At 40.1% G+C, this 14399-nt stretch overlaps 1 protein-coding gene across 1 annotated transcript in view; it reads right to left on the reverse strand.

The window, feature by feature from the left end:
* Positions 1–3523: 3523 nt before the first annotated feature.
* Positions 3524–14399, reverse strand: part of LOC137645178 (uncharacterized) — a 117049-nt gene continuing 106173 nt past the window's right edge. Inside the window, exons 5-6 of the mRNA XM_068378003.1 lie at positions 3754–3877; positions 3524–3637 (exon numbers count right to left, since the gene is read on the reverse strand). Of these exons, the coding sequence (XP_068234104.1) occupies positions 3524–3637; positions 3754–3877 (238 nt within the window). The remainder of the gene's footprint in view (positions 3638–3753; positions 3878–14399) is intronic.

The raw sequence follows: 14399 nt of genomic DNA on the forward strand, positions 1-14399 counted from the left end.
CTGATTTTTATGACCTCAATCACCTCGTGGTAGACATTATCTCAAGACCCATGTCCTCTCGCACACCCTCGTGCTCGAAGGACGGCACGGACACACGCTTGTGCCTCCTCCTCACCTTCCTCCCGCAGGTAGCCCGCGGTAAGGGGGTACCTACTTACTTAACTACTTGCTACTTGGGGGAGTAGACCTAGGACGTCAATACGCCCTTCATTAAACTTAAAAGGTGTTACCGACCATGTTCCGGCCATTGGTACCACATGCTTGTGGTTACTCATTGAGTTGCACACATGACACTTATCAATAAACCTGATTCCTTAAAAATACTGACACTCTTGCCATCCTTAAGGGAACTTTCTATACCCACATGCCACGCATAAGGTCTTACATCAATTACACAGATGACTTTCTCTTCCAAAGGGGAAGGAAAAACAACGCTAGATCAAATTCCGTCTTCAATGAAGAACACACTCTTCCACCTGCGCAAAAAAATCCGGGAAATTTGATCTCCTACCTCATTCGCGCACTCATTCGCGGGACATCACTCACAGTCACGGGGCATGCACTCCCTCTCTCTTTCTCCGTAGTCGTCAAGATCTTCCCGTTTTCTATGCGCTTCATCCACAGGTCTACTTAAGCCTAAATCTCTCGTTCTTGTTCCTTCTGCTTCACGTAGAGTTGTTACATCCGTTCTTCGTCGTAGGATCACTGAGCCCGTGTGTGGGGTCTGGCCGCGTTCCGCACCATACACTCCTACGTTCTGTTGGCATCCGTAACGAGCGGTTCTTCAAACTCGTTACACACATGATTCCACCTCTATTCCAAGACGGGAATAGCATTCCTACTTCCATGATCGGGAGCGGTGGTGAGGGGCTGCTGCTCCACCCCTCCTCCTCCTTATGCACTCCCTGGGAAGACTCACTGCCACTTGCTGGCAAGGGGATATCCCTTACTGCTCACCGGGGGAACGTCTGGCTCCCCTCCCCCACACTCTGGGGCAAAGATGGCTGGCTGACTCCTTGGCACTCCCGTCCCCAGTCCTTGCGGTCTGACGGACGGCCCGAGGGACCGTTGGTCCCCCTCCCGCGTTGTCTTCCCCTTCCTGCGTCGTCTTCCCCTCCCTCTCGTTGGTACAGGGGAAACAGGATTTCTTCTGCCGACGCTGTTTTCTTTTTAAACAGCTTTCAGATGGTGGTTTGTGGCCTGACATCCATATCACTACCGCTGGTCATTGTAGGGCCATAAAGGCCATAGGTGGCCATCTGTTAATACCACCCCACAGTTCCAACAACCGCCAGTCGCCACATTCCTACCTCTCTGACCTTTGCCTCTTCGAGGCTCTCTTCTAAAAACACCCCATCCTTGGTAGGTTGTCAATGTAGGTTGAGTGCTGGGCTGCCTCAATGGTTGTGTATCTGCTATCATGTGCATTGAGAAAACGTTCACCGAGTACCGGGCATACACGAGCTACACTTCATTTCACCCCTCTCTCTCTCCGTCACCTCCACTTGACATCGAACTTCTCGTGTTAACCATTGTCACTAATCTCTTTTGTTTCCACTTTTTCAAAAATCTCACGTCGGCTAAAATCACTTAGCACAGACGTTAATCGTTAATATTATTATTATTACCCCACAACACCTGACACCATTTAATATGACCCAATCTAGGTCGATTTAAGGGGGTTCACACTTCACATCTTGGGGGGAAACAAAGATAGAGAAAATCCATTTCATAGTTAACACAATTAGAGGGGGGGGGGGGGTCATGCACAAATAAGAGTCGAATTGTTGAATTAACACATGCTGTATTATCTTAGGTTTACAAGGGCGCCCGTAAATTATGAATACGTTATGTTAAGAACAAAACCCTTAGAACAATGGTACTCGTAGGCACTCATGCTGGCACCCGTGACCTGACCGTAGGTCTACACACTCAAGCCGCCAAATTCTAACTGAAAAAACTATGGGGCAATTTCAAGCGCCCACCACGGCCTTTCTATGCCTGATCGATGATTGGCTGTTTTGACCCGTAAGTCTTAAGACAGCCAATCGGTAGAGATTTTAGAGACGCTAACTTTTAACGAATATTTTTTTGAGTGCCCAAGCCACGCCGATAACGACATTCTCAAAGTGCCACCCAAGCCACATCCTAACCGTCTTTCCTTTAACAAAGAAGAAAAATCTGTTGGCACTCACTCATCCCAATCAGTAACAACCTGGCTGTGATTAGCTCAGATATATATATATATATATATATATATATATATATATATATATATATATATATATATATATATATATATATATAAATGTAAATATCACCCAAGAAATGCATTTAATACTGAATTCTATCTTGGGAATACATATCCACTTGGAATTAATTTTATGGTAACATCTTCTGGCCGGGTGGTGATTCGAACCACCACCTGTACGGCTTGAAACTATGCTGGCATAGTTTCAAGCCGTACAGGTGGTGGTTCGAATCACCACCCGGCCAGAAGCTGATACCATAAAATGAATTCCAAGAGGATATGTATTCCCAAGATAGAATTCGGTATTAAATGCATTTCGTGGGTGATATTTACATTAATTAAAATCACGTGTGCTTGTGATATATATATATATATATATATATATATATATATATATATATATATATATATATATATATATATATATATATATATATATATATATATATATATATGTATATATATATATATATATATATATATATATATATATATATATATATATATATATACATATATATATATATATATATATATATATATATATATATATATATATATATATATATATATATATATATATGTATATATATATATATATATATATATATATATATATATATATGTGTGTGTGTGTGTGTGTATATATACATGCAGATATATATATATATATATATATATATATATATATATATATATATATATATATATATATATATAATATATATATATACTGTATATATATATATATATATATATATATATATATATATATATATATATATATATATATATATATATATATATTTATGAATATATATAATATATATATATATATATATATATATATATATATATATATATATATATATATATGTATATATATATATATATATACATATATATATATATATATATATATATATATATATATATATATATATATATATATATATATGTATATAGATAGACACACGCAGTTACAACATGGTTAACCGTCACTAGGAAGGTGTAGTAAGGTCTGGGGAAAGAGCAAATAGGGTGTCAGTAAGCAGATGTTGAAAGGCAATTTCAGCATGGTCATTTTATAACCATAAAGAGAAGAAACAAAGGTTGAACGACGTGTTTTAGTGGAGTTTGTGGGAGAATAGATGTAGCATATCCGTACAGGCATGTAAAAGTAGATACAACACATAGCATATTCATGAGAAATTATCTGAAACATTAAATATGTATTTTAGGGGAGTACCAGTCACTCGACAAATATTTATTTCACAGAAATGGCTTACGGAGCATTAACGATTGAGATGTCAGCCACACTGTATCCGTTAGGGTAATACAATCATCGTTATTTTCTTCACTACATTCATCGACGGATATTACCCACTGAAAAGACAACAGTTGTGATATTTCTTTTGTTATTCTAATAATAGAACCACCTGGTTCTTATTTTTCTTATTATTTCAAAGTAATGTTCAACCTAAAGTATGAAATCCGTCTACCTTGAGAACACTGGATTCACAAGTAATTCCCTCTGGTAGCCGTAGAAGAATTTCATAAAGACCTGCTATAGTTATTTCACCTAAGTCAAACTGTTTTCCGAAATCTTCTGTCCTTAATGGAACTCTGGAACAATGAATACATGATGATCAATGTGTATGAATATCAACGGCCCTTTATCCCTTGATCTTGCTGTGCTAAGTAGCAACAGGTCATTGTGATTTAAAGCTTGTAATCTTAAAATGATATATCTTTGGAAGAGTGCTCTGTTAATCTATTGGTCCTTGCAAACTCTCTATGTGAACCTTCAGGCTGATTCATTTTTATGTGCATCTTTTCTTCTTCATATCTCTTATCATCCTATTCATTAAACACAACGTTTTTACTCTTCATAGCCAATAATCCTTTCAATACCAAAACTCGTCGTAAACTCATTCTCAAGGAGCTTCAACAAATTATTTCTGGACTAGGTTTATAAAATTTATGCTTTGAATACGTCCAGAATCAATATGATTTTGTCCTCTATTGTAACGACGTAAGGCACCTTCCTAAAAGTAAAATTTCATTTGAAAACTGAATATCTTACAACTAATTTTAGTTGTGTTTTCATACGATATATTCCTAAAAAAAACTTGGCATGTACTTTCTTGTGCCTTTTAAAAACTGCTTTTTTACTGGTGTCCATTCAACTACACTATTTTAGATTATAATAATTTATCAAAGTTCGGACTAAATATGCTTAAATAATGTTGCAAATCCCCACTACTGATGAACATATTTAGTAGTATATCAGACAAATAAAAAAGAATAACGCACGTGACCTTCCTTCAGTATCCTATGAGGATTGACTGGTTTACCTCTAGTAACAATCTTTAAATACATTATTCATATCCATACTCACACTTCAACTCGTATATATTTCATAATTCATTTAAGAAAAAAAGAACTTGTACAGCTTTACTCAGTCCCCCAACATATCCAGAAAGCTCACCAAACGAGCATTATAATCAACACAAAGCAGCCCTAAGCCATTTACCTCTGACTTTTATGAAAATTTGAGCCTCCTGTATTAAGTCCATTCGTTCTAAAAACTTATAATGCAGCACCTATTCCAAACTGTTAAGAAGCTCCTTTCATTCTCAGTTCTATTAAAATACCTCCGATTCATGAACTCGAATTATTCATCAGTAAATCATCGTCAATTCTTTCCTTAAAATAAAGCTTTCTGAGAACGTTGTAATTCATCTTTTCATATATGGTGAGCATTCTGCTAATGCTATTGTGTACTCAAAATCTTCAACTTTTCATTTCTTCTCACGCATGTTATACTAGATAAATAGTTATTTTCTAACGAATTATCCATCTCCTTCTTTTTTATTGACATATGCATACACACACACACACACACACACACATATATATATATATATATATATATATATATATATATATATATATATAGAGAGAGAGAGAGAGAGAGAGAGAGAGAGAGAGAGAGAGAGAGAGAGAGAGAGAGAGAGAGAGAGAGAAAGTTCTAGTAGAAAGAGAAGTTAAACATGGAAACCCCATTACTCGTAAATAATTCACAGCGTGCCTAGAAGTTTTCAAGAATTAAGATTGAGAGAATGTAGTAGTTAGTATTAATAGGGAATCCTTTAACAACTTAAGATTTGCTGATGACATAGATGTGTTTAGTGTGTCATTGGAGGAATCACAATAAATGTTGGAAGATTTGTATAGAGAAAGCAGACATGTAGGGCTGAAAATGAATATGAGTAAAACTAAGATTATGTTCAATGAAAATGCAGAGAGATAACAAATATGAGTTATGTAAGAAGTTCTAGAGATTGTTCATCAATATATGTACTTAGGACAGACAGTAAGTGATTCTCCAGGACACGAGACTGAAATTAAAAGAAAGATATGTAATGGATGGAGAGCATTTTGCAAAGAAAATGAGATTAGGAAATGTAAAAGTCACTTTCTCTAAAAAGAAAAGTAATTAATAATTGATCCTACCAGTATTACGTTATGCATGAGAAACTTGGAGCCTTACTAAAGCCATGAAACATAACGTAGTTACAAATTAGAGAGCTATGGAAAGAATAATAATGGGAATGACACTAAGAGACAGAAAATGAGCAACATGTTTACGAGAACAAACTAAAGTAGAGGATATTCTAACAACTTATAAGAAAAAGAAATGGACATGGGCAAGACTTATAGAGATAATGACAGATAAGATGGACATTAGGAATAACAGAATGGGTACCTGCAGATTATGAAAGAAACAGGAAGTAAGAGAAGACGACGGGTTGATGAACTAAAGAAGTTTACGGGAGTGGATTGGTACAGAAAGTTCAGAAACAGACGCAAGTGGAGGGACATGCCTGAGGCCTTTGTTCTGCAGTGGACTTGTAACAGCTGATGATGATGATGGTGATGATGATATACTGTATGAGTATGTTTGTGTGTGTGCGTGTTTGCGTAGGTATTTTTATAAGCAGCATGTTAACTCATACTCATGGACACTATCTATCTATATAAATACATGTGTATATACACTATATACATATATATGTATGTATAGATACATATACCATATATATATATATATATATATATATATATATATATATATATATATATATATATATATATATATATATATATATATATATATATATATATATATATATATATATATATATATATATATTATATATGTATATATATATATATATATATATATATATATATATATATATATATATATATATATATATATATTGTAAGGACAGTGAGACGAGCTATCACCAACAACAACTGACGGTTTATTCAAACATGTGAGAGAATATAATACAAGGTGCAGACGGACAAGTAGCATGCGCGCAGGCGCCAATCTTGCTTGAACTAACCTCCACAATATGTGTGTTTTTTCACACGTACAAATGATTGAAATACAAGTCAATAGAAATAGGTAGCGAAATGATAAATACATCAAATTGTAGCTCTGAGGGAGCGGAATAAATATATACAGTGACCCACAGTGTGGCGAAAAGAAAATTTAAATGAAATGGAAAATTCGATGAGAATGCTTTATGACGGAGGGAGTAATGTCCTTACAAGTACCCCCCCCCCCCCCCCAAGACATCAGGCGGCGTAGAGGGCTTATGAGACTAGTCTTTGTATCGTTTCGGGCATCGGAGGGGTTACTCTTGTTCTTGAACGGAAGGGCGCGTCGGCGGTCGGCGTATGGATCGCTACCTCTAGTCGTCGTTTGTTGCTTTTCTTCTCATTGGGCACCTTGTTTTGAGGTGGCACTCTGGATCTGCCAGGTCCTGCGGAGGCAGTGTTGCTTCCTTCGAAAAACGCCGGTTTCACGCGGTCTATTGAGACCCAGTCCTCTTGGCCATGCACTTCGAGGAGGAAGGCTTTCGTCGTTTTCTTGATTACTCAGTAGGGGCCTCGATAGAGTCTTGTTAGCGGCTGCCGATGAGCGTCGACACGGACAAAAACATACCCGCAGTCATCCAGGTTCCTTGGCTTGAAATACTTAGTTCTGTCCTGGTAAGTTTTAAGACATGACCTGAACTTTCTGGCGATGTCTCTAAGATGATCCAGCTGCGTGTCGTTGGTTGATGTGGACAAGAATTTGCCGGGAACTGCGAGCGCCTCTCCGTAAACCTTTTTAGCGGGCGATGGCTCGCCATCTGCGCGAGGGGCGGTGCGAAGGCCGAGAAGTACCCAAGGAAGTCGTGATTTCCAGTCCCCGTCGGTGCAGCTCGCCATCAGGGACGCCTTGAGGGCGCGATGAGTTCGTTCATCCATGCCATATGCTGCGGGGTTGTATGCCATGGTGTTGTGGATGTCGTTCCCATCAGGTTTGCAAGAGCGAGCCATATCTCTGACAGGAAAGCGGTGCCTCTGTCTGTCGTGATGTCGTCAGGAACGCCAAATCTGCTCACCCAGCTTAACAAAAGGGCTTCGGCGCATGCTTGGGTCGTAGCTTCGGTCATCGGTGATGCTTCCAACCACCTCGTGGAGTGATCAATGATTGTCAGCAGGTAGCGAGCAGATCCCGAAGGCGGCAAAGGTCCCACGACGTCGATGCGGATGTGACCGAAACGTCTTTTCGGTTGGGGAAAATCACTTTTTACTCAATTCGGTATGACGGCTTATCTTGCTTGTCTGGCAATTGATACATGTCTTCGCCCATTCCCGGGCATCCTTTTTGATCCCTGGGCAGATGAACATTTCAGACAGGAGGCGAGCAGTGGTGCGTCCCGATTGGTGTGAAAGTCCATGGATTTTGTCGAATATTTTTCTTCTGCAGAAAGCCGGAATACAGGGACGTGGGAGGCCTGTGCTGGTGTCGCAGAGGATAGTTACTCCTACTGGCCCGAGGGGAATTGCAGTTATCTTGAGCGCAGATGGCCCCGTAAGGTGATCCTGCTCGGATGCGAGGTTGGCGTAGTCAATTCCCAGGTGGATTGCGTCGATTTAAATCCTTGAAAGGGCGTCTGCGACTGGGTTTTTCTTTCCGGGAACGTAGCTTATGGTGCACCCGAATTCAGCGATTGCTGCAAGATGACGTTGTTGCCGGGAGGACCATGCGTCTGTTGATTCTGTGAAGGCGTGTACGAGGGATTGATGGTCCGTCGCGATGGTGAAGGGTGTGCCCTCCAGGATGTGCCTGAAGTGGCGGACGGCGAGGTAGACGGCGAGGAGCTCCCTATCGAAGGTGCTGTATCTTGTTTTGGCGGGTTTCATTTTTCTGCTGAAGAATGCCAATGGACGAGGAGAACCATCGACGAGCTGTTCCAGCACAGCCCCACAGGCAACGTTGCTGGCGTCGGTCGTCAGTCGCAGAGGGGTGTTGTTGTTGAAATAAGCCAAGGTAGTGGTGTTTGCGAGGGCGTCCTTTGTCCGGGTGAATGCGTGTTGTTGTGGGGAACCCCACTCAAGTTTCTTCACCTTTCCCTTCAGGACGTCGTCGAGGGGTGTAAGAGTCTGTGCGATGTTGGGGAAGAAGCGCCTGTAGTAATTGACCATCCCCAGGAACTCCTGAAGTTGGCAGGTGGTCATAGGTGTCAGGAACTTTCTGATGGCGTCCACCTTGGTTGTCATTGGTTTTACCCCACTCGAGGACACGCAATGACCGAGAAAGTCTACTCCTTCAGCGCCGAATGTGAATATGTCGAAACGTACAACTAGGCCATTCTCCTACAGGTGTGTGAGGATGGCGCGGACGTGCCTCCGGTGTTCCTCCTTGGTCCTTGAGAACATCAGGATGCTATCTGTTAGGCGTTGGAAGGTCGCCCCCGCATTCCGTAGACTGAAGGTTGAGTATGCGAAGGTGTAGGATCTGAACGGTGTCACAATGGCAGTTTTTGGAATGTCCTATAGAAATACGGGGACCTGGAAGTAAGACTTGAGAAGGTCCTTCTTGGTGAAGTATTTCGCGCCATACAACGCATTCGTCAGGTCTTGCATGTTGGGCAGAGGGTAGTGGTCGGGCATTGTGATGAGGTTGAGGCGCCTGTAGTCGCCGCAAGTTCTCCAGGTCACGTCAGGCTTCTTTACCATGTGTAAGGGAGATGCCCAGAGGCTCGATGCTTTCTTACAGATACCCATGCGTTCCATGTCCTCAAAGGCGCGTTTGGCGTCCCTCAGCTTCTGGGGCGGTAGGCGCCGGAATATGGTGTGTGTAGGAGGTCCCGTCGTCGTGTTGTGGTGGTAAATCCCGTGCTTGGAGGGGGATCCCGGTGATTGTCGGAGCTCGGGCTTCAAAACGTCAGGAAATTCTAGGAGAAGGTCGGCGTAGGTCTTTGTCATCACAGCGGATATGGACATTGTGGCAGGGCCGGCTCTCAGGGCGCGGGACCGGCAGGTTCCTGTGTCGATGAGGCGTTTCCCAGCAACGTCGACAAGTAGTCCATGGTGAGCGAGGAAATCTGCACCGAGGAGGGGGCGACTGACGTCAACAATGGTAAAGGGCCAGGAATACGAACGGCTCAGGATAGATATCCTGAGGATCCTAGCCCCATAACACCGTATGGGAGACCCATTTGCGGCGACAAGCGAGGGGGGCATCTTTGCTGGGACCACAGTCTAGGTCGGCTTGAGACGGCGGAAATGTTGACTGCATAGCGCCGGTATCGACCATGAGTCTATGGTTGGAGACGGTGTCGAGGATATAGAAACCTTTCTTGCTTTGGTTTCCTGCAGCTGCGATGGTGGTAGGTGGTTTGTTCTGGCGTCATCTTCAAGGGAAATTGCATGGTGCCCTACATTTCTTGGCGTCGCTGCCGAACTGCTGGTGGTAGAAGCACCATGCGGGATTAGGACTAGGGCTCGGATGTGTCGGTTGTAGTGGTTTCTTCCTTGCCAGAGCGTTGATCTCGTCGTCGTCGTCAGGAGGCGTTGCTGAAGAGTCTATGGAAGAGCAGCTGAAGGAGGAGAACGAAGACGATACTAATGATGCCCCGAGGCGAGATTCTTTAGAGACCTCTTGGAGCTTCTGAGCCTTCGACAGGAGTTCGTTCATCGGAAGTGTGTCAGCGTCCGTCAATTGGGCCCTTACGTCCTGCGGCAGGCGTCGAAAAAATATCTCGCAAGATAGGCTAATCTCGCGAGATAGGCTAATCTCCCGCCATTGGCCGTTGCTGTCAGTCTCAGGAAGCATTAGCAGGCCGGTCAACTCGTTCAACGCCTCGATAGGAGAGTTGTCACCCATGGGTTTGCTGGCGAGGTCCAGGACTTTCTGTGCCCTTGCTGAAACGGAAAGTGAGTAGATACCGATGAGTTTCGTTCGCAGGTCGTCATAGGAAACTTGGCCAGCCCGGGCGTCGAGCCATGGGGAAATCTTGTTGAATACCTCCTCTGGGATGGAGGTGAGAACGATGTCGGCCTTGGTGCAGGAGTCACTGAGCTTAGCGACTCGGAAGAGTATGTCTTCTCTCAGGAACCAGGAAGCGATGTTGTGTTGAGAAAACGGCGGCAGTTTGACTTTGGGCGTGGAAACGAGGCCGTTGGCAGTGATGGGCTGGTTGAATCCGCCATTGTGGTCAGTCGACGAGTCGGCAAAGAGGTGGGAAGTTGATATGTCGGTTAAGCTCATCCTACTGCCTTACAAATGCACCAAGGTGTGGGAGCACCAAAGGCCGAAGCTCACGCCTAAGGTAACGGAGTAAAAGAAGGTAGCACGGATGTAATAAGTCCGTTAATGGTAAAGCCAAAATCGCTGATGCTACTTTAACTCTGGGGTCACCAGTTGTATGGACAGTGAGACGAGCTATCACCAACAACAACTGACGGTTTATTCAAACATGTGAGAGAATATGATACAAGGTGTGGACGGAAAAGTAGCATGCGCGCAGGCGCCAATCTGGCTTGAACTAACCGCCACAGTATGTGTGTTTTTTATCATGTAGAAATGCTTGAAATACAAGTCAATAGAAATAGTTAGCAAAATGATAAATACATGAAATTGTAGCTCTGATGGAGTGGAATAAATATATACAGTGAGCCACAGTGTGGCGAAAAGTGAATTTAAATGAAATGGAGAATTTGATGAGAATGCTGGACGACAGAGGGAGCAATGTCCTTACAATATATATATATATATATATATATATATATATATATATATATATATATATATATATATATATATATATATTTATTTATATCTATATATAAAAGTGTATATATATATATATATATATATATATATATATATATATATATATATATATATATATATATATATATATATATATATATATATATATATATATATATATATATATATATAAATGTGTGTGTGTATATATATATGTATATATATATATATATATATATATATATATATATATATATATATATATATATATATATATATATATATATATATGTATTGTAATTAGTATAGGGATCCTATTCTCCTGTGCAGATACTCTATATATATATATGTATATGTATATATATATATATATATATATATATATATATATATATATATATATATATATATATATATATATATATATATATATATATAGGGATAACTGGCGAAATCTAACTGACGCCCTTCGCGTCAACCGGTGTAGGGGGAGATGATGATGATGATGATGATGATGATGATGATCGGAAACGTGGCATTTTGCTGGACTTGGGTTCGAGACCCGCTTAAGCTCAATAGTTTTTCATAGTGTCAGCAACTTCACCATCCTTGTGGACAAGGGATTGGGGATTTTGGGCAGCCTATAGGTCTACCTGCTCAGTCATTAACAGCCATTGTCTGGCTCTCGCTGCTCCTAGATTGGGTGGAGAAGAGCTTAGGCACTGATCATGTGTATATATGGTCAGTCTGTAGGGTATTGTCCTGCGAAGTCATTGTCACTGTCCCTTGCTTTTACCTATTATAAGTGGCTTTTAAAAAACCTTCAAGTACAGTTACAGAAGAAGACTTGCATCGATTGAAATTGTATTGAAAACGTATGAAGGAGTCAAACTGACTCCTACCATATTACGTTATATTATGAAGGCTTAATTTTACGTTCATGAGAGTGAGGACCCGACAGAGAAATGCTTTTCTGATAAGAAAGTCGATATTGAAAAAGAAGAGTGAATTGTAAATAAAGATAAGGCAGTTAAAAGTTTAAAAAAAAAAAATAAATTCCAAAGAAGGCAGTTCTAAAAAAAAAAATGTTAAAGGAAAAGAGGATGATTAAAGTATTAATGATGAATCCAAGAGAATGTTTGATAATAGATTCTATATAATGCATAGTTTTGCACAACACATTTTGCTTGGATTTGAACCCGTTGGGATTTTAATCCAACAACAATCACCAAGAAGAAAAAAAAAAAAAAAGACACTTTAAAGAAGAGTTTTGTTCTGTCACCTCACCGTCTAGATTTCACAACGTAGGAAAAAGACGTCTTGAAAGCTGTGGCCAGCTTTTTTTTTTTCTTTTTTTTTTTTTTTTTTTTAAGAAAGCCTTTCTTGGGTAAATATGGTGGGATGTGCAACAACCGGTGACCCAGTAATGGTAAGCTGCTGGTCTGGATTCCAAGCAACGGTGAAAGCAACCAACCACAATGTAAGCAATCTGCACTCGATGATTCACCACTTAACATTAGCTGTGAATATTCTAACTCCCAACCTTAAAACCATACTGAACAATGTAGTAGATCTGGTCAACTTTATTGAAAACCGTTCCTTGAACAAAAGGATTCTGTGTTTTTTTTTTTTTTCTTTGTCAGACACTCGATGTTGAAGAAGGGTTCTTCCTCTTTCGTACAGAAGTAAGATGGCTATCGAGAGGTAACATAGTGGCTTAAGTTGTAATATTAAAAAAAAAAACAGTTGATTGAATTCGTTAACAAAAATGAGAAAGCACAAACATGGAAGTTTGTGATCTAGCGTTTAGACAACAGGTGGATCATGAAGTTGACTTATCTCAATTATATATTCTCGTGCATCAACGCATTGAACACGTCACTTCAAGGTAACTCAGAAACTGTGATTGAATTTGTTGGCAAGCTGCGAGCTTATCAAAGAAACTCAAAATTTAGCAAGAAGAAAAGTCACAGCAGGTCTATATGACGTTTCTGATAATATAAGCGACAGCTTGTCAACTGTGTATAAAGATGATGTGGATGAGGTCAGTGTTATCTTCCAGAATCACTTGGTTTCTCTCGGTCAAGTGTTGGATAAATATTTTCCTGATATCACAGAATTAGATTGCCAACTCCTTCGAAATCCCTTCCAGATGAATTAAAAGAAGAATTCATTGACTTTGTCAATGACTCAACTGCAAAAGATTAATTTGATATTCTGTCATTAAGCAGATTCTGGTCAACAATGGCAAGTTTTTACCTTCCTTTAGCAAAGAAATGTATACAGAATCTCCTGATATTCCTTCTACACACCAATTGTTTAGGGAAACTCAGCCCGTTCACGCCCTGTAGTCAGAGACGACATAAGAGCAGTCTTTCAAAGACTGCACTGAGGATTGACTTGTTGGTAGTAAAGAAACAGACCAAAGTATCTCACTGCAATAGTCTATACTTGTATTTGTATGCAGTCACACACACTGACTTCCTTATTAGTAAGTAACTAGTTACTAATAACAAGTTCTGAGGCTTAACAATTAGCATTATTCTCAGTCAGACGAACTCATCGCCTTCTTAATAATATCTTCTTTTCAGGTTAGTGATGCTAATCATGCACATAGAAACTTCCCCATGAGTAATTAGTTACACGCTGTATATAGCACCACTACTTCACAGCCCCAGTTATTGAAAGAATGTGTCTGATTTAGTTCTGCTTTAATATTTTAAATGATAATCACACACACACACAACACACACACACACACACACACACACACACACACACCCACACTCACTGACTAACCTATTACTGTTACCAGTTATAAGTTGCAACTAGCTGAAAGCAACTCTAGTTCACTGCCACAATGATTTAATACGGTCTTATATAGTTGCGTTTTAGCAAATTTATTGGATGCTAGCAGCCAGTCATATATATTTCCTTATAAAGTACCAGTTCCTATTAACACTACCTCATAGTAGCATGCAATAATTGAAATTATTGTATGCTTCACATAGATAACACAAT

The sequence above is a fragment of the Palaemon carinicauda genome, chromosome 8 (assembly GCF_036898095.1).
Source record: "Palaemon carinicauda isolate YSFRI2023 chromosome 8, ASM3689809v2, whole genome shotgun sequence".
Taxonomy (NCBI): domain Eukaryota; kingdom Metazoa; phylum Arthropoda; class Malacostraca; order Decapoda; family Palaemonidae; genus Palaemon; species Palaemon carinicauda.